The following is a 24,370-nucleotide window of genomic DNA, read 5'->3' as shown; positions in this document are numbered from 1 at the left end:
TTTTATTGCACATGTACTAAATATGTACAGATATTTTTGTTGCCATTATTCCCTAAACAATGTAATATAACAACTATTGACATACCATTTACATTGTATTAGGTATTCTGAGTAATCTGAAGATGATATACAGTATTTGGGAGGGTGTACATAGGTTATATGCAAACACTACACTGTTTTATATCAGGGACTTGAGCATCCACAGATCTTGGTATCCACAGGAAGTCCTGGAACAAATCCACGGATACTGAGGGATGACTATGCATATAATGTAAAGATAAAAACACACGCCTGTAGACTATGCCTTATTTCAAGTCATGTCCTGCTCACTCTCTGATTCTGACTCTGACATCTCTAAGAAATCATATGCTTAAATTTCCCATTGTAGATGGATGTAATTTAAAATTCCTAGGGCCCTTTGTCTAAAAAACCTTTATGATTCCATGGGTGAAATAGTCACTACTGCAGTGGAAGAAAGGATTTTCATCACAACCGTGGAACACCGACTCTGTCCTTGAAGTGAAAACTCCATGTAAGGCAGTGAGCAAGGTCATAGGCTCCCACCAATGGCCTGCACCTCAGGGACCTCTGGACAGCCCTGCATTCCCGCAGCTGAGACACTCACAGCTCACTGCCCACTGTCCACTTCCCAAACCAAGCTCAGGTACACTGAAACACAAATGCAATTCAAGACTGCTCCAATACAGATAAAAACTAATTGCACCTTGAAAGGAAAGAGTTTAAATGAATGAGTTCTAACTTTATTTCTCAGTTTCTCAATAGGGCAGGCAATAAAGAAAACGTATGATGTGATGTCTCACAGAATACTAACAGGAAGCATAAGCTCACGTGAACACAGAGAGTGCCTCTGGGCAATAAAATTTAGAGGAATTTGCTTTGTGGCTCCTCAGCCAGGAGACACTAAGTAATACAAGGAATGCTGAATTCAACTCCAATTCAAATGCATCATTTCTTACACCTATTCTTTTCAAAATATGGTCTTTTTCTCCTAAGCAACTCAAAATACAAATTAACCTCTCATCCAAGTACCTAGGGGATGAAGGACGTTGTGAACACAGAGGCTATGGCACGGCTTCCCGTGCAAGCTTCATGGTTTACTGACAAGGTGAATGAGATCATGGCGCTCTCCACCCACAACAAGCCCTGCAGAGAATAAGGCAAGTGTGTATGCGCACACATGTGCATTCTGCTTGTTTCTCTGTGCTTGCAAAGCCTTCTCTCTCTGTGCAAGCTACTTCACCCTGAAGAATCTCAGGCACGAAGCACCTGGAGGACAGAGACAACAATTTGCTCATCTGTGGGCCACTACGGCCTTTTTACACATTATTTTGTTCATGATAGTCTAAAGTGTTTATTGTAGGGAAGGCAAGATACACCTATTGATAGTCTATAATTTTCATCTATGCACTTGTTAAATCTTTTCAAAAGCTTATTTTCTAGTTTACAAGACCGCAATAAGACAATTATACCTAAAGTGAAATTTTTCAAGGAGAGACGCTTCTGAGGGGTAATTTGATAATGTCTTCTAGTTCGTGTGAAGAAACAATACAACATATAGAGAGTAAAGTTATTATAGAAACTTCACGAGGTGTGGCTGCTGCCGAGTGCCCCACCCTGCTGGGTCCCAGGGAGCAGGCCGTACCTTGGAGCCTTTCAGCCCGCCCAGCTGGTCCTTGTCATTCAGGCCCCACACAAACACCTTGGTTCTTATCGTAGCTGCTGATTCCAGCCCAGCAGCCTTCTTTCTAATGAGGCTAACCAAACGGAAAAAAAAAAGAAAAAGAAAAGAGAGGTTATTCAGCATAAAACATTCAAAAAATAAAAAGAAAAGCAACCTCAAGCACTCAAAGTTTTATGGTTACTTTCAGAAACTCTTAAAATTTTGCTTTAATAGAATAAAACCTCAAGCATGTACAGGAGTAAGTCCTCTGGAGGGTCAAATTTTCTAGATACAACCATGCCACCTTTTAATACTAGCACTTAATTTCAGCTTTTATTTTTGGTGGAAAACGATGATACACTAGGCCTTCTCTTTCATCTTAAATACCAACGTGAACATGGGTGGGAATCATTCCAAGCCATGGAAACAGACGCACAGCTGCTACAAATGGCACTGTAGAGACACTGAGGAAACCTGCCCAGGAGCCACGCTGGGTCTGGCCTTGCAGCACTGTCCCCAAATCTAGATAGCTGTTTGGCCAATTATTTTCCCACAGAAAGAATAAAACGGATGTGGCCACATGACCATGGAGTTACTTTAATACAGACACATGTCCCAGTGTAAAATGCTTCTCTCTTCCTTTATACCCTCTGCCCAGGACACCAGCCAGAGGAACCTGATCATCGGCCAGCTAAGCTGAAAGTCCTCGTCTCCTGTCCTTCCCAGAGGGCTTGCTCCTTCCAGCTTGCTCATCTATCTCCTGACCTGCCCTCGACAGGTTAGGAGTTTATTTTTTGTTTGTTTTGAGACAGGGTCATGCTCTGTCACTCAGGCTGGAATACAGTGGCATAATCCCGGTTCACTGTAGCTTCAACCTCCCAGGCTCAAGCAATCCTTCCACCTCAGCCTCCCAAACAGCTGGCACTATAGGCCTGCACCATCATGCCCAGCTAATTTTTGCATTTTTTTTGTAGAGACGGGGTCTCACTATATCGTCAAGGCTGGTCTTGAACTCCTGGGCTCAAGTGATCCTCCCTGCTCAGCCTCCTAAAGTGCTGGGATTACAGGTGGGAGCCACCACACCCAGCAGGTTAGAAGTTTAATCAACAGCATCCAAAACACTCCAATTCTTGCAACTTGAAAAGAGTACACAGGACAGTGTTAGATTTTCTTGGCTGATGGTCTGATGCCAGGTGCTAAGGAATTGCTTCTTCTGTGTTTGGGGTTTTCACCTTTGTGTTTGCTTTTGCTCTATTTTTATAAGCTAGGATAGATGCCCAAAGGCACCAGACGGCTTCCAGACAGGTATCACTTTTTTCACACGTTATATACTAATAAATATTTACTTTAAGGGTTCAAAATTTCATGTTTTGGAATAAAAGTGGAAAACTCTTTCATACAATACTAGGCACAGGTGAGCAAGCATAAGCACAAAATATTGAAATATCTTGTGATACATTTTTACTTAAAAATATGTATGGGGACCAGGCACAGTAGCTCACACCTGTAATCCTAGCAATTTGGGAGGCCAAGGTGGGCAGATTCCTTGAGCCCAGGAGTTGGAGACCAGCCTGGGCAACACGGTGAAACCTCATTTCTACAAAAAAAATACAAAAAATTAGCCAGGTGCGGTAGCACACACCTGTAATCCCAGCTACTTGGGAGGCTGAGGTGGGAGAATCACTTGAGCCCGGGAGGCAGAGGTTGCAGTGAGCTGAGATCATACCACTGCGATCCAGCCTGGGCAACAGAGTGAGACCCTATCTCAAAATATATATATATTTTCCATACACACATATATATACACACATATATGTATGCATGTATGTATGGGAAACCAGGACTGATACTCAAGATATTTAATGTCTGGCACCATGTAAGTATCAATCAGCCAGAGTGGAGGCCAGCTGTACGTGGTCAGTGTGGGAACATCCCAGTTGGGTGGCAGCCCTGTAGGAGGAGACTGCCTGGGCCACTGACTCATTCTGAAGTTATTAGCTAATTAATAAGATCTTACCAGAACAAAACCCATTACAATCAAATATCTAGCTTTTCTTTCGACAATATATTCAATTACACAAAAATCTGATCAATGAGTAAAGCTCAAAACATTTTTGGTTATTCCACATATACAATATATGTATTAATAATTTTATGGCCAGGCGCAGTGGCTCACGCCTATAATCCCAGCACTTTGGGAGGCTGAGGCAGGCTGATTACGAGGTCAGGAGATCGAGATCATCCTGGCTAACACAGTGAAAGCCCGTCTCTACTAAAAATACAAAAAAATTAGCCGGGCATGGCGGCGTGCACCTGTAGTCCCAGCTACTCGGGAGGCTGAGGCAGGAGAATGGCTTGAACCCAGGAAGCAGAGCTTGCAGTGAGCCGAGATTGCACCACTGCACTCCAGCCTAGGTGACGGAGCAAGACTCCATCTCAAAAAATAAATAAATAATAATTTTATTTGTCCAATTCATTTTAGTAGCTACTGAGTAACAAAATGCTAATCTATAATCCTTTTATTAAAAATCCCAATGACTTCCTTATTTAAGTGAACTGGTATTGTCCCTATTTAATTAATATCTACAGATGCAATCAGTTTGAACTACAGCATATAGTATAACATATATTCTAGATAAGGTAATGTTATAGATACTATTTTCTTTTCAACTTCTACACAAAGTTTCTGAAATAAAACAGGACAGAATCCAAAGCCAAGATCACAGAGCCCTAGAATAACCTGATTTATTACCAGAACTGCTACCCCCCACTTCTGTCTATATAACGTGCTCAACAGCGGCACAGGGCAGTGCTCTGTTGTCTCCTCATGTCACACGCTGCAGAGTACTTAGAGCACAGGGTGTCTTGGTCAACAGAGTTCAGCCAGCACTGGCGGCTTGCCTCCTGTGCCTGTCTGGAGGGCCCCAGTCACACTAGCAATCCAAAGCGCCTTGTGAATGTTAACAACATATCCATTTATTTTGCATACCCTTTGACTTAGCAATTTCACTTTCAGCAATTTATCTAGGAAAATACAACTTCTATGAGGACACTGATTATCCTCCATTGTTATTATCCACTATTATCCGCTGTTTGCTGCTGGGATGGTAAACAAGGCTTAGAGCAGCCCCTGCAAATGCAAGTTCTAGATACATGCCCTGGGAAATGCACAAGCATGCAAAAACTTCGCAGATATCATTCTCCTCTGGTATGCTGTCTTCCCTATCAGAAACGCCCTTGCCTGTCCACTTTGTTTCAGTAATTCTGACTTCTGTACGTATGGCCTGGGGGGAAGTTTTCCTTGTCCTGACAGATCAATGCTCCAATGCAGACTCTCAAGGCTGTATGCACTTCTTCCTGCCTCTTACCAAAGCCCTAATAGCACACTGATGCATGTGTTTGTCTTGTTTCATTTTGCATGTTCGTCACAGTGTTCCCAGTACACATAACTGGGAATGGCCCACAGTAGGCATTCAAAAGATGTTGAATGAATAAATACAACAACAGTCATCATCACAGTGCTCAGATAAAATAAGGAATTGAGTGAGTAAATGAGAACAGTCATAAGATGAAATACTGCACTCAAAAATTACAGGACTGAAGACTAATCATATGGAAATTCTAGCGATGGACAATAGTGATGGTTGCACAAAAATATGAATGTACTTAATGCCACTGAACTGTACACTTAAAATGGTAAACAATATATATATTTCACCATAATAAAAAATAAATATATTTTTTAAAGTTAATGATAAAATACTTAGCAAAAAGAGCTTTAAAATATACCATACAACTTCAATAGGACAATACATTTAGTAACAGAAAAAAAGGAAAACTACAAAGATATACACCAAAATAGTAACAGTGATATTTTAGGTAGAGATATTAAACATTTTCATTTCCCTCTTTTAATGGTATTTTTCTAAATATAATGTGTTTCTACATTAAACACTTTATTTTTTAAAAAATACAATTTTTGGAAACAACTGTAATTTACCATTCGTGTGGACATAAAATGACTCTCAGTATGAGACACATTCTAATTAAATGTTTCCTTTCGAAAGTGAGGATCCAGGAATGTAGCGGGAGGTAAGTGAGCACCTGTAACAAATGGTTCTCACCTTCCGCTGTTGCCTTTCTCATCCTCCTCCTCTTCATTATCCGAAGCTAAGAAAGGAACTGCAGCCAAATCTTCCTCTTCTGCACGGATCCGTCCCAGCAGGATGAGACCATGGATTTTACAATCGATTCCTGAGCTCCTGCACTGCTTTATAGCAATTTCAATATACCTGTGATACTAGACACAAAAACCATGATCTATAGACTCTGTAGAATCAAGCATATTAGATCCTCTAACTGGAGAATGGGATGTGTGAGACACGAACATGTACACACGGTTAGAGCTCCTTTACTTCAGTTCTGGAAATACCAACTGAGTTACTCAAAGTTAATGCAGCCACATCTGAGTAACGTTTACTTCAAAAGAAGTGGTCAACTCATCAAGATGTCTACCTGAGGCATGAGACACTCACTGATTTTCTTCCTAAAATTTTTAAATAGGATAACAGCCTTACTGAATGACTGCAAACTCTTCTGTCTTAGAGCTTTCTTGAACCAAGATGCTTTAACTAAGGAAGATGTTAAATGTCAGGTAGTAACAGACCTTTCATCGTTTTTAAAACATAAAACATATTTGAATATACACAAATCAGAACAAATAGTACAAAGAACTCCATGACTCCATGACCCAGCTCAACAGTTACCAACATGTGACCAATCTTGTTCAGATACGGATTATCATTAAAAAATTCTAGGCATTATGCTGTTTCAAAACTTCAGTATATATCACTGAATTAAGGAGGTCTGGTTTTTTTTTTTTTTTTTTTGAGATGGAATCTTGCTTGTTGCCCAGGCTGGAGTGCAGTGGTGCAATCTTGGTTCATTGCAACCTCTGCCTCCCGGGTTCAAGCGATTCTCCAACCTCAGCCTCCTGAGTACCTGGGACCACAGGCACTTGCCACCACACCCGGCTAATTTTTTGTATTTTTAGTAGAGACAAGGTTTCACCATGTTGGCTAGGCTGGTCTTGAACTTCTGACCTCAGGTGATCCACCTGCCTCAGCTTCCCAAAGTGCTGGGATTACAGGAGTGAGCCACCGCGCCTGGCCAGAATTATGGAGTTTTTTGAAAAACATATCTGCATTGCTATTATCATAGCACAAACAATAACTCCCATATCACCCAATATGCTACAGTGATCAAACTTTTCTGATTATGTCATGTCATTTTATTGTTGCCTCATTCAAATCAGAACACAAGCAAGACACAACCTTCCTCTGTTCTGCCTTTGCCACGCATTTAGTGGAGTTGGTCTACTTGTCCTGCAAATGTCCCACACCCCATGTGGCCGACTGCATGCCTGCTGTGGTACTGACAACATTCCTCCATCACTGTATTTCATGTGAACGAAGAGAGATGCGTCTGGAAGCACACACTAACAATTACTTTTTATTGCCTAAACGACCTGCTCAAACCTCAAGATCTACCATTTCAGAGGAAATACAGCTTGACCACCACCATAGGGATGCAAAAGCCAAGTTGAGAATATGAAGAATGCTACAGAAAACAATTACTCAGTTTTTTTTTTCTTTAGCAAGAAAAAAAACCAAGAGTGACTTAAGTGTAGTGTAGAATGCAAACATCATCTGAATCAGAAACTGCAAAAGGACATTTACAAGATAATTAGGAAAATCTGGACACTGACTGAATATTATATGACATTAAAGAGTAATTGTTGGCTGGGCACGGTGGCTCACGCCTGTAATCCCAGCACTTTGGGAGGCCGAGGCAGGTGGATCACGAAGTCAGGAGATCGAGACCATCCTCGCTAACGGTGAAACCCCGTCTCTACTAAAAATACAAAAACAAAATTAGCCAGGCATGGTGGCAGGCGCCTATAGTCCCAGCTACTGGGGAGGCTGAGGCAGGAGAATGGAGTGAACCCGGGAGATAGAGCTTGCAGTGAGCCAGGATCACACCACTGCACTCCAGCCTGGGTGACAGAGTGAGATTCTGTCTTAAAAAAAAAAAAAAAGAGTACTTGTTAGAGGTGTGATAATGGTACCAAGGTTATATTTTGTTAAGCCCTGTCAGAGATGAATATTGAAGCAAGTGCTCCTGAAATAAGATCATGACTAGGACTTGCTGAGGCAGGGAAGTAAGGTGGGAGGGAGAAAGTGAAACATGACTGGCAAAATGTTGATAAATGTTGAAGCTGGGTGACAGGTTTGTGAGGGTTCCAGCATACTTTCTATTTTTGTTTACATGTTAGAAAAAACCCGGCTGGGTGCGGTGCCTCATGCCTGTAAATGCCAGCACTTTGGGAGGCCAAGGTGGGCAGATCACCTGAGGTCAGGAGTTCGAGACCAGCCTGACCAACATGACAAAACCCCGTCTCTATTAAAAATACAAAAATTAGCTGGGTGAGGTGGTGGGCACCTGTAATCCCAGCTACTCGGAAGGCTGCGGCAGGAGAATCACTTGAACCCAGGATGTGGTGGTTGCGGTAAGCTGAGATCTGCCACTGCACTCCAGCCTGGGCGACAGAGTGAGACTCAGTCTCAAAAAAAAGAAAAGAAAATTCCCATAACAAACTATTTGTACAGCAAAGGCCATGCTTAAGATGCAGTGGCTCCACAGGAATGGTACAGTCTAGTTCTTTGGTCAGCTGGGGGCATGCAGGTTAGGTCAGGAGTTTTCCATTTACCTGCAATGCTTCGTATTTCTCATGTACATGACATATACTAAGCATCACAGGATGAATGGTTTTGAATTGAAAATTTCTTGGATTAAAGATGTCTTTTACGAATGATAATCTCCGTTGTTGATTTAATTACTTAGTTTCTGGTTTGGCTAAAGTAAAAACATCCTCTGAACTATATAACTAAGGCACTCTACAGGCTGTATTCAGTTACATTGCAATAAGTTACCAGTAAAATGCATTAAAACTCAAGATTAATTTTTTCAGATAAATTCAATATTATCTTTCATTTTTATAGTTTGCCAATTTCTTCACTTATTAGCACCACTGGTATTGGCTATAATGAATCAGTGTATTATGAAATAGTTCCATGACATTCCAGAATAAATGGTAACTACTGTGAATGTACTACGTATTTCCAAATAGCTAAAAGAGAGGATTTTAAATGTTCTCACCACAAAAAAGTGATAAATATTTGAGGTGATGGATACATTATTTAGCATGATTTGATCATTCCACAAAGTATACACGTAACAAAACATCACAGTGTTCTCCAAAAATAAATACAAATTATTACAAATTACTATTTGGTTAAAACTAAAATTAAACTTTTTTAAAAAAATGAATGGTTAACTACATTTAATAATTAAAAAATAAACTCATCAGTTATAAACTTTAAATGAATACAAAAATCAACTATTTGATATTTTTATCTGCTATCATTATAATTAGTCTACACCAGACAACAGTATAGGTAGTACAAAAATATCTTTTTTTTTCTTTCTTTTTTTTTTTTTTTTTTTTTTTTGAGACAAGAGTCTGGCTCTGTCACCCAGGCTGGAGTGCTGGAGTGCAGTGGCACAATCTCGGCTCACTGCAAGCTCCGCCTCCCGGGTTCATGCCATTCTCCTGCCTCAGCCTCCCAAGTAGCTGGGACTACAGGTGCCTGCCACTATGCCCGGCTAATTTTTTTTTTTTTTTTTTTTTTAGTAGAGACGGGGTTTAACTGTGTTAGCCAGGATGGTCTTGATCTCCTGAGCTCGTGATCTGCCTGCCTCAGCCTCCCAGAGTGCTGGGATTACAGGCGTGAGCCACCGCGCCCGGCCAACAAAAGTATCTTAATTTGTCTTATTTTACATATATTTAATGTATTAAAAATCATGCTGACATCCTATGTGGAAAGGTTTACTGAAAATTTGAGAGAGAGAGAGAATTGCTGATCTGTAGTATGTGGGTACTGTTTAAAAGAACCTTCACTGATTCTTTCAAACTTTTCCAGAGATAAACTTAGACTCATTTTGAAAGCCGCCTTATTAACCAAAAAATTGCCACTCTGTGACAAGTTCAGCACTTGATGCCAACAGGTGTGATGACAAAAAAGCAACTTCAGCGTCACATATATGGTCAGGAAAACCACCAGAAACTGAGATATTTAATGAAAACCGAAGTGTTCAGATGCAATCAGCAACCTAAAATGCCTGATGACAACTTTTGCTAGGAGCAGTTACCAAGTATACCTCTGCTACCAAAGAGAGTGAGAATGAAATTTGTTTCCTTTTCAAGCTGAACTGATAAGCAGCAAATTCAGTTGTACAAAATAAGTTGTATCTTTTAAAGTGTCAAAATTTAAAACAGATAGAACCAATTATTTAAACGGGGAAAAACTGGGCTCAATGCTAGTATAGAAATGGCCAAGTCACCTCCCTTGTCATCTGTAAATCATCCAAATGGAACACTAGCATAGCTACTTACCTCTGTGCAGTCATTCAGAAGGGGCACTGTGGTGTCAGAAGGGTTAATATTGATTGTCTTTAGTTCAATAAGGTTATTCAGGGAATTTCCACCTAGGAAAAAATGGGTAAAGAATCAAACAAAGGCGTCTTTATTATAGAAGGTACTTCTTTTTAGGTAAACTAACTGAATTACCTGACACTACAACCAGGGACGGCATGTAGCTACTGTCAGCAGGATCTACGATCATTTTTAATCTATGAACAAGAACATCTGGGAAAATCTCCAAACGAATCCAGTGCTTTAGAAAAACAAAAAAACCACATTCTCAGTTAGCAAAATTCAGCTATATTTTAGCTACTACAATAGTATCGTTGAAGCTTGAATCTACATGAGATTTTTTCAATATAAAATGCAGCATGAGAGAGAATTTTCCCTCACCCTGGCAGCAACAAGAATATTCTACGCCATTCTTTGATTGTTAGAGAAAAGTCTCACTCTAAGACCCAGAAACCATGTATCTATATACTCCTGGCCTAGGGTGGTCCTTTTACCCACCAAGTGAGTGACAGAAAACACTACAGTCGAGATGGAGAAAGGCCCTGTCCTAAAGTCTGACCTGTGTGCCCACGAGGTGCCTCCACGCGTTGGTATAATCACAACAGCACTCCAATGTGCAACACAAATTTGCTAGACTATACTAGAAAAACTTCTAACCAGAAGCAAATCTGAATTCATACATTCTATGCAGGAGAGGAGGAAAAAAAGCCTGACCACATCCTCTATCAAGTGGTCAGTTAGATAAAATCTATTACTCGTATTGTTTAAAATCTCTGACAATAAAATTGGATGGTATATAACTCTAACTTTGAAATAACTTATAAATTAAAACATAATGTGAGTACTGACAGGTGCTATCAGCAAAACTTTGCAGGCTGCTCAAAGTTCATTTTGAAAATGTACAAGGCAAAACCATCTGTGTGAAAGTGCCCGCTGCTGTGCCCTATTAGATGCTACCTTTCCTTGCGACCCCGATGACTGCCAGCAGGGCTCGCTGCCGTCAATGAGACGGGATGCCTGGTTCACGGAGGACGACACATTCAGGCTCTTCACCATGCGGGACCAGCTGTCCAGCAGCATGCCTGGCTGGCTGCTGTGGCAACGCTTCAGCTGTTTTCCAGAACGGCCACAAAATACCGCAGACTGACCTATTTCATGATAGTCAAAAAGAGAATTAACCCTTGCTGAACTGGGGAGAAACATCATGGTCAAGAATATTACATAGTAAGGAGCTTCTTAAAGAAAAATAGAAAGTTTCAAACTGAAAGGAGTTAATAAATGCCACAAATGGCTTCCCTAGTCAAGATATAGTTACACCAATTTATGAGATGAAGTCCACATAATGCTATGATTTATTCTACTAAAACCTCCCAGGGAACAACAGCAGATTAATATATTTCCAAAGAAAACAAAATAAGCTGTGGGAAAAGTTCAATAACAGCACTCACAAAAACCATTCTTATTAAAAATGCTTTTATAAATACAAGGCAAAAAGTAAATTGTAAAGTGCTTCCACTTCCATTAATGGCAAATCTGGAATTCAACTGGCATTCCCCATCAAAGACAACTAGTAAAGCCAGACAAAACACTCAAAAATAAATAAATTCTCTTCGAACTATCAGAATTCAGGAGAAAATAAAGAATTACAAGGTCAGAACCGCAGGAAGACCCGAGGCAAATGGAGGTGTCAAGATGACGCACACCACGGATCAGAGGCTGCTGTTCCCTGATGGCATCACCAGGTTCCAAGCAAAGTCCCTGAGACGACACATAGCATTTTGACAGCCTCGTAAAGGGTAGGGAAAGGAATGGGGTCCAGAAAGACCAGGAAGGCTGAGGATGCTACAGAAATACAACCCACACTTGGAACCCCAACAGGAAATACGCCAAAAGTCACAGTGAACTATGAAGGGTTTTTGGGTTTCCCCTTTTTTTTTTTTCCAACAGATTGCAACTCAGCATAAAATCATCTCAATCAATGAATGCTGATTAAGGTAAGCCCAGATAGTCACTAACCTTTACCAAGTAGCTCGCAGAACAACAACCTTCTCTCCTCCATTCCTTGGAGAACAATAACATCTTAGCCTCAAAATGAGTCAAGAAATAACTTTTTAAATACAATGTCCAGTACATAATGACACATGAAGAGGCAAGAAAATATGACTAAAAATTACCAGAAATGATAGGACAGAAACAGACCCACAAGGGCTCCATATATTGGAGTTAGAAGACACAGACTTTAATATAATAACTATGCTTACTGTGTTCAAAAAGATAATATTTCAGCAGAGAACCAAAAACTACTGAAAATAAAATAGAAAGACTAGAACTGATAAATTGAATAATTAAAATTAAGAACTTAATGAGTAAGTTTAGAACACACTGAACTCAGCTGAAGAGAAAGTAAAAATATCTGGAATGAAGAACTGAGGAACAAAAGTTTAGAAAACATAACAAGAAGGTAAAAGATCTGCAGGACAGAGGTTAAGCCTAACACAAATGAAAGAAGAGTCCCCCCAAAAAGATAGAAAAGAGAATAGAGCAGAGGCAACATGTGAAGAAATACTGAAAGACAGAATTTTCCAAAACAGGCAACAGATATCAAGCCCCAGAAGCCCTACCAACCCCAAGAAAGATAAACATCTCCATGCACATGTAAAACCTGTGCAAGATGAAAACAAAAAGACTCTCTGAAAAGCAGACGAAGGAAAAATAAAATGAACCACAATTAGACTTCCATCCAACTTCAGGAGAAATAACATAAACCAAAATTGCAATGGAATACTATTTTTAAAGTGGTGAAAGAAAACACCTAGCAAAAAGACTTTTCAAAAATAAAGGAGAAATAAAGACATTTTCAGACATACAAAAATAGATAATTTGTAACCCACAAAGACACATTTTTAAAAATATTAAGGGGTATCTTCAGGCAGGAGAAAAACAGTATAGATGGAAAATTAAAGAGGAAGAAAAAAGTGGAGAGAAATTACAAAGTATGCAGAAAAATCAAAATGAATATTGACTACATAAAATCATCACATGCCCCACATGTATTGTTTGATCCTTTGACCTTTTTTTTTTTTTTTGAGACAGAATCTCCCTCTGCCACCTAGGCTGGAGTGCAGTGGCACGATCTCGGCTCACTGCAAGCTCCACATCCTGGGTTCACGCCATTCTCCCGCTTCAGCCTCCCGAGTAGCTGGGACTACAGGCGCCCGCCACCACGCCCGTCTAATTTTTTGTACTTTTAGTACAGACGGGGTTTCACCGTGTTAGCCAGGATGGTCTCAATCTCCTGACCTCGTGATCCACCCGCCTCGGCCTCCCAAAGTGCTGGGATTACAGGTGTGGATCACAAGGTCAGGAGATCGAGACCATCCTGGCTAACACGGTGAAACCCCATCTCTACTAAAAATACAAAAAATTAGCCGGGCGTGGTGGCAGGCGCCTGTAGTCGCAGCTACTCGGGAGGCTGAAGCGGGAGAATGGCATGAACCCGGGAAGCGGAGCTTGCAGTGAGCCAAGATCACGCGCCACTGCACTCCAGCCTGGGCGACAGAGCGAGACTCCGTCTCAAAAAAACAAAACAAAACAAAAAAACAGGCATGAGTCACTGCGCCTGGCCGATCCTTTGACATTTTTTGGAACTTTTGTTTGAGCATATGACCCACTTAGCATATGACTGGATTTTATGAACATTTTCTGTGTGCATAAAAGAATGTCTTCTATAGTTCTGTTAGATATGTATTTATATAAAATGTATAAAATTTTGGCTGGATGCAGTGGCTCATGCATGTAACCCCAGCACTTTGGGAGACTGAGGTGGGTGGATCACCTGAGGTCAGGAGTTCAAGAGCAGCCTGGCCAACATGGTGAAATCTCACCTCTACTAAAAATACAAAAATTAGCCAGGCATGGTGGTGGGAGCCTGTAATCCCAGCTACTCGGGAGGCTGATGCAGGAGAATTGCTTGAGCCCGGGAGGTGTCAGTTACAGTGAGCCAGGATCGCGCCATTGCACTCCAGCCTGGGCAACAGAGTGAGACTCCGTCTCAAAAAAAAAAAAAATTAAAATATGTTAAGAACATATAAATCAGAATGAAGATAAATGATCTTAAAGAGAACTAAGGTTTTTGCATTGTTTAGGTGGAGAATATACTAATAACAGATTTAAATGAGTCAAAAATAGATGTTATAATTAATATCTTCAGTAACTACTAAAACTAAAAATGTATATAACATATGCACTCCTTATAGACAGAGTGAGACTCTGTCTCAAAAAAATAATAATTAAAAAACAAATAGAAAAGTTAGCTGAGCGTGGTGGCTCAGGCCTGTAATCCCAGCTACTCAGGAGGCTGAGACAGGAGAATTGCTTGAGCCTAGGAGGCGGAGGTTGCACTGAGCCAAGATCGTGCCACTGCAGTCCAGCCTGGGCGACAGACTGAGACTCTGTCTCACAAAGAAAAAAAGTGATATATGCATACAGTGGGATATTATTCAGCCATTAAAAAGGATGACGTTCTGACACATGCTACAATACGGATGAAGCTTAAAGACATTATGCTAAACACAAAAGGATAAATCTTACATGGTTCCACCTAGATGAGGTATCTGGAGTGGTCCAAAGTTAGATTCAAGGTTACCAGGGTTGGGGTAGGGAGAAGTAGGGCAGTTAAATTGCTTAATGGGTACAGAGTTTCTGATCGGAGTGGTGAAAAGTTTTGGTAAGAGACAGTTGTGATGGTTGTGCAACACTGTACTTAAGGTACTTAATACCCTGAATTATAAACTTAGAAAATGACTAAGTGGCCAATTTTAAGTTATATATATTTTGCCACAATGAAAAATACAATAAAAGGTATATAAATTAAAAAACTCACTCTCCATCTAACCAATTCCACATGCCATGCAACTAAACACTTACTAGTTTCTTGAGATTCTTTTAATGTTTCTTTATGGAAAAACAAGCAAACAAGCCTAGTTATTCTAATTCTTCCCCGACACCCCGTCCTGATTTTTTTAAAAAGCCAGCCAGTCATCAGCGGGTAGGACCGTCACTTCCGTCTCACTGTACTCACTCTACAGAATTACCGTATACATAGGAACCTTAAAATAACAAATTCCAATACACAGTGGTCCACAATAAGTATTTCATTAATATTTGGTGGAAGAGAGAATATAAACATTCTGCCATACCTGGTTCATTTATTCTGCCAAATGTATGCCTGGTATTGTGTTTTTTGGTCTTGAAACACGTTTCACAAAAATCAAAGTCATCACAGTTTCTGCATTTGAACCTGGATCCATTGATAGGAAACATCTGACATCCATCACACCTATTTGTAAAATAGCAACTGAGTTAAGAAAGGTCATTTATTAAACTTAATTCAACAGAAAACCATTCGTCCCAAAGCAAATCTAGCAACCATAAAAATAACTCACGTAACCCCAGGATGAATACTGGGTACCAATTCCATTTCTGATAGCAACCCAGTCCAGTGAGACTGCTGGGGAAAGTCGACAATGATATCTTTTCCATTGGCACTGAAAGCTAGGACAGAACAGAAATCACCTGATCCATCTTCCTCTTCACCAATAAAAACCTGAACTTAAAACTGCACCTAGCCATGTCATACTACATTGTAGTTATTTGTTTTTTACAAAGAGTCTATCTTTTAGAGATAGGTACTAAAATGCTTATGGATGAAATAATACATGATGTCAGCGCCTGGTTTCAAAATAATCACAAGAAGGGAGCATGAATAATTTTGGCCTGAGGCGACAATCGTTAAAGCCAGGTAATGAGCACATGGAGGTTCATTGTAAACTACATTCCTTACTTTTGCATTAGGTTTAAAATAGGACATTTTGGTTTTTAATTACACCAAGTCAACAATTCCACACAATACCTTTGGTATCTCAGGGAATAAAAACCACATTAATAATGTGAAGACTTCTTTCGTCCTTTGATAAGAGCAACGTGTCACTCAAAACAAAGAAACCAAATTCTTATTTTTAAAATTTGTCTTGTTTTGATTTGCAAGTATTTTAACAATCTCTTAAGCAAAGAAAAATGTTTAAAGTAAAATATTAAATAATCCATTTGTTCTTACGTAACATGAGAAGCTCTAGGAACCTCTCACCACTGGGGAACCACCAACTGTGGCCATTTTCTAAGCGATCTGATGAAAAGAGAGCCTTCCACAAGGTTCAAACGAACAAACAAATAATCTCTTCATGGCATCAAGAGTTTATAAAACTATACACATACTTATTTCTCATGCAACTGTTAAAACGGACATAGTATACCTTTCAAAGTGTGCCACGGATTTGATTTGGAATCTCAATAGTATCATATTAAATATAATCTGAGAATTGTTCCCAGTTCCTAATTCCCATCATTAGCACATTTCCATTTCTTAAATTCAGTCCTAAATTTTTATACAGCATGAAAAAGAGCCAGGCATGGTGGCTCACGCCTGTAATCCCAACACCTTGGGAGGCTGAGGCGGGCGGATCAATAGGTAAGGAGTTCGAGACCAGCCTGGCCAACATGGTGAAACCCCATCTCTACTAAAAATACAAAAATTATCCAGGCACGGTGGTTGGCACCTGTAATCCCAGCTACTCTGGAGGCTGAGACCGGAGAATTGCTTAAACCCGGGGGCGGAGGTTGCAGTGAGTTGAGATGGTGCCACTGCACTCCAGCCTGGTCAGGGGAAGAGAAAGAAAAAGCAGTCCTGACAGTCAGGAGCTGGCCTGTTAATGTCAATGTTAGAACATTTCACAGAACAACTGACGGGACAAGTTTACAGAACACGAACATCAGGTAAGGCCACTCTGTGACTGATGAATCAAGGCACAACCAAAACCCCTCCTTAACCATGTGTGATGAAAGTCAAGTCTAATCCAAACCACAAACAACCACACAGTCCCCTATCCTGGTGATATGAATGACTGCTTCCTTACCAATCATGACGTTAGCATGGCTCCGTTCTTTCTGCCTGCTAGGTAAATTTATTAAGACATCCTGTCTTAGAATTACCCCTGCTTTCTCGACCCCTCCCCCAAATACCCAACATAAACTTCATTAGTCCTCGCTCACTCCCTCTGATGGAGACACCCATTCCCCAAGGTGTGTGTTCTCCTGTACTGCAGTGAGTTAATATTAATAAATCTGATTGTTTCACTGCAGGTGAGTTCCTCTGTGGCCTTTGGCAGAAGGCACTGACAAGCAAAGGAACACTCTATCTTTCTTCAACACTTGTTTTCTTTTTTGTGTGCCTGAACAAAAAGAAATACTAAGTACACATGCGTCAATGAAAAGTTAACATCAGGAATTTAATTACCCAGATAATATTACCTTTCACAACCCCCACACTCTGATGAGTCACAGATCCCCATTTGTATTTTGGTGTGGTGACAGAGGCTTTGACCCGCACTTTATCACCAATCTTGATGTGAGAAGAAGAACTTGGTGGAGGATAGCCTACAGATTTCAATAACAAATCATTATAATCAGTATTCATTTAAGGGAATTTTGTCTCTAAGAAAAAACAAAAGCACTGAACAAAGAATGTGCTCACCTATAAGTTCCACATGAATGTACCTAACCCAGTAGGTGCCCCCTTTCTGCTGCCAGTCACACTGCACATTGAGATCATGCAATCCATCTCTGTCCAGCTTGATGACTTTGCCAACATCACCTTCGCACACTTCTTCATACGCTCGGCAGCATCTAACCATCATTCCCACCTAGAATTAAAATGAAATTGGAGATCCAGTCCATCATGTACACAGGTGAAATGAGCCATGATAAGTAGTATTACTCTACTCTTAATAAAGAATTCTGACTGGGCATGGTGGCTCACGTCTGTAATCCTAGCACTTTGGGAGGCTGAGGCGGGAGGATCACTTGAGCTCAGGTGTTTGAGACAAACCTGGGCAACATGGCGAAACCCACCTCTACCAAAAATACAAAAATTAGCCAGACGTGGTGGTGCATGCCTGTGGTCCCAGCTACTCGGGAGACTGAGTTGAGAGGATTGCTTGAGCCTGGAAGGTGGAGGTTACAATGAGCCAAGATCACACCACTGCACTCCAGCCTGAGTGACAAAGTGAGACTCCATCTCAAAAAAAAAAAAAAGAATTTCATCTAGCACCCAGAGTGCATTCTAAGTATTATTTAATGATAAAGGGAAGAGAAACTCTTTAGAACACTGTCTGGCTTTGTGTCTCAGGCAGGAAATATACAGGAAGAGCCTGGATCAACTTGTGTCATAAAGGAAGGGAGCTTTCAAAGATTACTGGGTTCACTCAAAAGGATTCCCTGATCATCAAAAACATAACAGTGGAAACATCACACCCTAAAAGCCAATGGATTGGTCATCATGATAATAAGGAAAACAAAGCTTCCTGGTCATCTTTATACATATCAGAACACCAATGCATCATTCTGAAAACTGATAAAGTCTCCCTGTATTATCAAGAGCAACCAAGATTAATAACAAAGCTTTTTTTCACAGAAGAGAATTCCAGCTAATGAACTCAGAGAAGATGAAGTTAGAAAATCACTATGGTGCAGCCCCTAATGATAGGTCTAGATGATGACACTAATGCCTGCTGGAGCTATGAGATGGACAATTAATACAGAATGTCATCAAGGAAGGAGCAGGCTGACAAGACCTAACCCACCCAAACCTGCTTGCCTGTTGAGATGGGGCCGGAGGGAGTACACGCCTATGAAGCTTCCTGCCTGAGATTCAGCCTGGTCAAATCACCCTCCAACCCTAACTCCTATTGTATTGGAGAAACAGGGAGAGAGGAAGATGTTAGCCACAAGGAAGCCACCACCAAATGCAGCCTGTAAGACATTTGGAGGACATGGTTTCAGCCACAAATAAACAGCATGAAAGGAGAGGATGGGGGAAGGAGTATTATCATGAATGTTTGTGTCCCCCCCACCAAAATTCATGAAGTCCCAACTCCTAATGCGGCAGTATTAGGAGATGGGGCCTCTAAGGAAGTCATTAAGGTAAAATCAGGTCATAAGAGTGGGCCTCTGACACAACAGGGCTAGGGTCTTTATAAGAAGAGACTCCAGGATGGGCATGGTGGCTCACGCCTATAATCCCAGCACTTTGGGAGGCCAAGGCAGGCGGATCACCTGAGGTCAGGAGCTCGAGACCAGCCTGACAAAAATGAGGAAACACTGTCTCTACTAAAAATATAAAATTAACCAGGCATGTGGTGCATGTCTGTAATCCCAGCTACTCGGGAGGCTGAGGCAGGAGAATGGCATGAACCCGGGAGGCGGAGCTTGTAGTGAGCTGAGATGACGCCACTGCACTCCAGCCTGGGTGACAGAGCGAGACTCTGCCTCAAAAAAAAAAAAAAAAAAAAAAAAAAAAAGGTAGCCACCTACAAGCCAGGAAGAGGGCCATCACCAGAATCCAGCCAAGCTGGTACCTTGATCTTGGATTTCCAGCCTCCAGAACCATGAGAAATAAATGTCTGTTGTTGAAGCTGCCAGTCTATGGTACTGTGTTATAGCCAACTGAGCTAAGACAAGGGGGAACCACTCTAGCTTGGAATAGACTTCAAAGATCCATCAACCAAATGTAGATAAGGCATACAATCTTGGTTGTATCCAAGTTCAAAAACTAACCATTAAAACCATTTCTGAGAAAACTGGAAAACTACAAGCAAGCGTTAGATATGAGATGATATTAAGGAATTATTATTTATTTTGTTAGGTAATGCTGGTAAACAGAAATGTCATTATGTTAAGATTCTTTATTAGTGATACCACTGACATATATACAGGTGAAATGAGATGATTTGGGGGATTTTCTCTAAAATATACTAAAACAAGAGAATTAGGACAAGAAATGATTTAAAGTAGATAAAGGACTATATAAAACATAATTAGATTTTTAAAGTTTGATGGCAATGAGAATTACATAAGAAAAACAAGGAAAGGTATGTAGGAAGTGTCACAAGTGGGGCTAGTAGAAAACAGCCATCTCTGCGCCATGTCCACCGTGGACAGGCCACTTGTGCTCTCCGGCTGCCCCTGAGCCCATCTGCCCCTCTGTCCTCTGGCTACACCGGGGCAGCCACAGCAGCCTCTGTCTGGGTGCCCATCCTGCTCAGCCACCCTTCACACCCTGTAGGCTTTGCACCCATCTCACCTTCTCATTGCAGCCCCACATCCCTGGAATGTGCCCTCACTCCTACCCCTTTACTGTAGTCTGCTCTCTCTCATTCCAGGGTACACAGCACCTTCTAGCGTACCATGAGCTCACTGGTCAGGTATGTCTTCCAGCACCAGAAGGTAGGCTCCCTGAGGGCAGGGGCCTCTGTCCACTGATGTTTGGCATATAGGACATACTCAAATATTTGCTGAGTGAAAAACGGATCGAGGCTCCAGCTTAAGACAATTACTCACCTGAATATTCTCTCTCACATATACAGCATAATCATCATTACTCAAGAAATCAGCTCGTTTTTTGTACGTCTGGCTCTCCGTCACAACAGCACCAGTAGACTACAAGAAATAAATACATTCAAACAAAAAAACAGGAGAACGCGATAAACCTACTCAAAAAGAAATAAGTCTGTGAAATCTACAATATTAAAAAGTAGAGGATGAAATCCTTTATTTTCTCTATAAAAATCTTCATTTAAAAAAGACTAATAGCAGTAGCATAGTAGGCAGAATGAATCTCAAAAGCTACAAGTATACAAAATTTCCAAGGCACTTCCAAATTAATCCTATGAACAATTTACTCAGGTCAGAAACTGATGTGTCAAAACATGGTATTTTAATAAAATATCTTCTAATGGCTACCGAAGATCATGAGATGTTTGAACAAGGGTCTGTTCTGAAGCTAAAAGTAATGATGATATAGAAACCCAATCATCCCTTCAGTAGTGAAACACAGCTTTGTTCTGTGCCCGGCAATACCATAGGTTGGTTTTATGAAACAGTCCACAGTAGATATAGTTAATTCTTTCAAGGGACAGAGAAAGCCAAGGTGTAAGACTGTTAGAGCGCTAGACGGACAGCGGCCCAGGTGCGGGCGGTCACATGGGAGGCACTGACCATGGAGTAGGCGGCATCATCCATGTCCTCCACCACCTCCTCATCAGAATACTCGTCGGACACTGTGTCTGCATCTGAGAGCTCCGTGACCTGTATGTCGGAGTGGTCCAGCAGCCACCCGACCAAGGCTTCCACACCTAAGAGAGGCACACACAGCACACCGGCCACTGTGAGTCAACAGCCCTGAAGCGGGAACCCACACACGTACAAGCAGAGGCCAGGAAAACGAAGTACCAGGCAAGCCGGATGCATTCCCGGAAGCACCAGTGAGAGACTTCAGGGCAAACTCGATGTTCCTTCTGGAAAATCCCATCTCCATGAGCTGCACCACGATCGGCAGAGCAGGAACGGGCGACTGCTTGCGCCTCTTCACTCTGGCAGGGCGGATGTGCTGCACGGCGACAGGCGTGGTGGCCTCACTGGAGCTGCAGTCTTCAAATCCTGGGCTCGAAGGGTGAGTGGACTCCACAGCCAAGCACTGGCACACGGCCAGTGCAGCAGCCTGGGCAGACAAGAGGGTCCTGGGAGGTTTGGGAAGTGCCCTCAGCTAGCTTACACAGTCTAGGAACACGGGGGTGATGGCCTTCTACTGTGAACCGCAGTACGCAAGTCTAGAAAGCCCGCATTCACATGTGTGTTTTTCAATGAGTTCCTAAAACATGTTAGAAAATGACAAAGCCAAGTTTCACAGTTTAATGCAGAGAAAATACGTGGGGGTAAAATAACTTGCCTGTTTCAGCAGACAGAGAGCCTACTAAATTAGCCAAGTATCAATGTCCATTAAGGAAAACTTCATTACAGCCCCAAGCGAGCAGTCACAGGGGCTTGAAGGAGCAGGGAGAAAGGCATTTCCCCTGCCTTAACCAGGCACTGTGGTGGGGGCCACAGGCACCTGTGTTTTAGACAGGCCAGAAATGACACAGGACTCTCATGTACCATTAAAACAACCCTCAACTATTGAAGGGTTAAATAACCACAGTGAGGTTAAACAAGGTATTAAAAAGTAAGAGAAATAAAAGAGTATTAGTTGGGAAACACACTGCAATGAATCAGTGAACATCTAAACTGCCAGTCTCTGCAGCTGGGAACTCCCCACCTACAGCACAAATAGCACTTCCCTGATCTGTCTGTAACTCCCTGGTCCTCCTCCCCAGCTGCTCTCATAGCACTGACTTGCTATTTTGTTAAACGGAGCATGTGAGGAAGGAATCAGGAAGAAACCAAGGACACTGCGGAGCCCCCCGGTGCTCAGGAAGTATCAAAGCCTAGGGTTTTGCAGCGAAGTCTGGGTAACTTGGAAGTGACAGGTTTCATCCTAAAAGTTTAATATTCAGAGCCAGATTGCGCCAAGAGTTCTGGTTCTGATAATTGAGAGTTAGGATGCACTGGACTAACCTTTGGCTGATAATAATCATGAACTCTGGATAAAATATTTTTTAAAACTGCTTGAGGGCACTGGAGAACAGCTGACGCAATCAGCAATAAAACGAGTACAACCCCTGACCCTGAGAAGCCTGCAGGTAAGACGCACATTTAACCACAGACGGCGCACCTTCCTGCACTGCAGGGGCTGGGGTCCGGGCCTGCCAGAGCAACCAGAATGCGAGGGAAAGCCCGCCTGAGAAACCACAGAGAAGCCTGCAGGTAAGACGCGCATTTAACCACAGACCGCGCACCTTCCTGCACTGCAGGGCCTGGGGTCTGGGCCTGCCAGAGCAACCAGAATGCGAGGGAAAGCCCGCCTGAGAAAGAAACCACAGAGGGAAATCCACGAAATGTGCGGACGGACTACCCGCAAATCTACAGCTGAATCTAAACTGAAGCACCACTGAAGAGCCTGCGCTCGGCACAAAGGGACTGCTGGAAGGCTGCAGGGGCTCCCCAGCTGCCCAGGGCCAGGACAGCATCTGAGGCTCAAGCTCAACCAACTAGAGGTGGGGAGGAGAATGTCAAGGCTTCCAGTGACGCCCAGAAGAGATTCTAAATCCTTGAGAATTAAGGATCCACAACCAGGGCTAAGGGCAAATACAAAATCATTAGAAAGCCTGGCACGAAGCCACCTCAGGATCAAGGAGGACTGCCAGGTACTGAACTGCCTGTGAGAAGAAAACTCCCCATTCTCCAGAGGAGGCAGAACCCAGAGCCAATACAATGTAACGTCCAAAGAATCCAGAATGAAATAAAAATTCTCATATGTGAAGGACAACAACCAATAATTGACTATAATCAAGGAAAAAAAACTGCAAAGAGCAGCAGACCAACAGGTGGGCAGACGTTAGAATTAGCAAACAAGAAATTCAACATAACTATCAGAAATATGTTTTAAAATGTACAGTAAAAGATAGATTTGGCCAGGCACGGTGGCTCACACCTGTAATCCCAGCACTTTGGGAGCCCGAGGAGGGCGGATCATGAGGTCAGGAGTTCGAGACCAGCCTGGCCAACATGGTAAAACCCCATCTCTACTAAATATACAAAAATTAGCCAGGCGTGGTGGCAGGCACCTGTAGTCCTAGCTACTCGGGAGGCTGAGGCAGGAGAATCACTTGAACCCAAGAGTCAGAGGTTGCAGTGAGCTGAGATCACGCCACTGCACTCCAGCCTGGAGACAGAGCGAGACTCCGTCAAAAAAAAAAAAAAAAAGATAGACTTAAAGGATGAAGAAAGGAACTGTCAGAAGAGATATAAAACTATTAAATGAGAGCCAAATGGAAATAAGAGATGTGAGAAATATAAAATAAAGTATGTCTTGGATGGACATAACAACAGATTAGGCCCAACAAAGCAAAGCATCTTGACCTTTCAAACAGATCAAGACAAACTAACCAAGCTACTAACAAGGAGAAGACTTTCTATTAAAGTCGTAAAAGGAAACTCACTAACAGTGTAACAGATGTATAATAGTATTTCCAGAAAAGAACAAAAAGAGCAAGGCAGGGGGAAAAAACAATAGTCAAAAGTTTCCAAATTTGGTAGGGGAACAAAAATCAAGCCAAAGATGCAAGCAGCTTCAGCAAATTTCAAGG

General features: G+C 41.8%; 1 protein-coding gene across 3 annotated transcripts in view; it reads right to left on the bottom strand.

Annotated features, from left to right (window-relative positions):
• Positions 1-24,370, bottom strand: part of LOC100976978 (E3 ubiquitin-protein ligase HERC2) — a 209,560-nt gene that overhangs the window by 69,170 nt on the left and 116,020 nt on the right. For all 3 annotated transcript variants that reach the window (XM_034938387.3, XM_034938388.3, XM_034938393.3), the window contains 12 exons: positions 21,579-21,846; positions 21,345-21,481; positions 20,688-20,786; positions 17,824-17,992; positions 17,601-17,726; positions 15,680-15,788; positions 15,434-15,573; positions 11,193-11,383; positions 10,371-10,476; positions 10,197-10,288; positions 5,806-5,981; positions 1,664-1,775 (listed from right to left, as the gene is read on the bottom strand). In XM_034938387.3, the coding sequence (XP_034794278.3) occupies positions 1,664-1,775; positions 5,806-5,981; positions 10,197-10,288; positions 10,371-10,476; positions 11,193-11,383; positions 15,434-15,573; positions 15,680-15,788; positions 17,601-17,726; positions 17,824-17,992; positions 20,688-20,786; positions 21,345-21,481; positions 21,579-21,846 (1,725 nt within the window). The remainder of the gene's footprint in view (positions 1-1,663; positions 1,776-5,805; positions 5,982-10,196; positions 10,289-10,370; positions 10,477-11,192; positions 11,384-15,433; positions 15,574-15,679; positions 15,789-17,600; positions 17,727-17,823; positions 17,993-20,687; positions 20,787-21,344; positions 21,482-21,578; positions 21,847-24,370) is intronic.

Source organism: Pan paniscus, chromosome 16 (genome assembly GCF_029289425.2).
Source record: "Pan paniscus chromosome 16, NHGRI_mPanPan1-v2.0_pri, whole genome shotgun sequence".
In the NCBI taxonomy this organism is placed as follows: domain Eukaryota; kingdom Metazoa; phylum Chordata; class Mammalia; order Primates; family Hominidae; genus Pan; species Pan paniscus.
The sequence above is the reverse complement of the archived record's forward strand: the minus strand, read 5'-3'. Positions and strand labels throughout refer to the sequence as shown.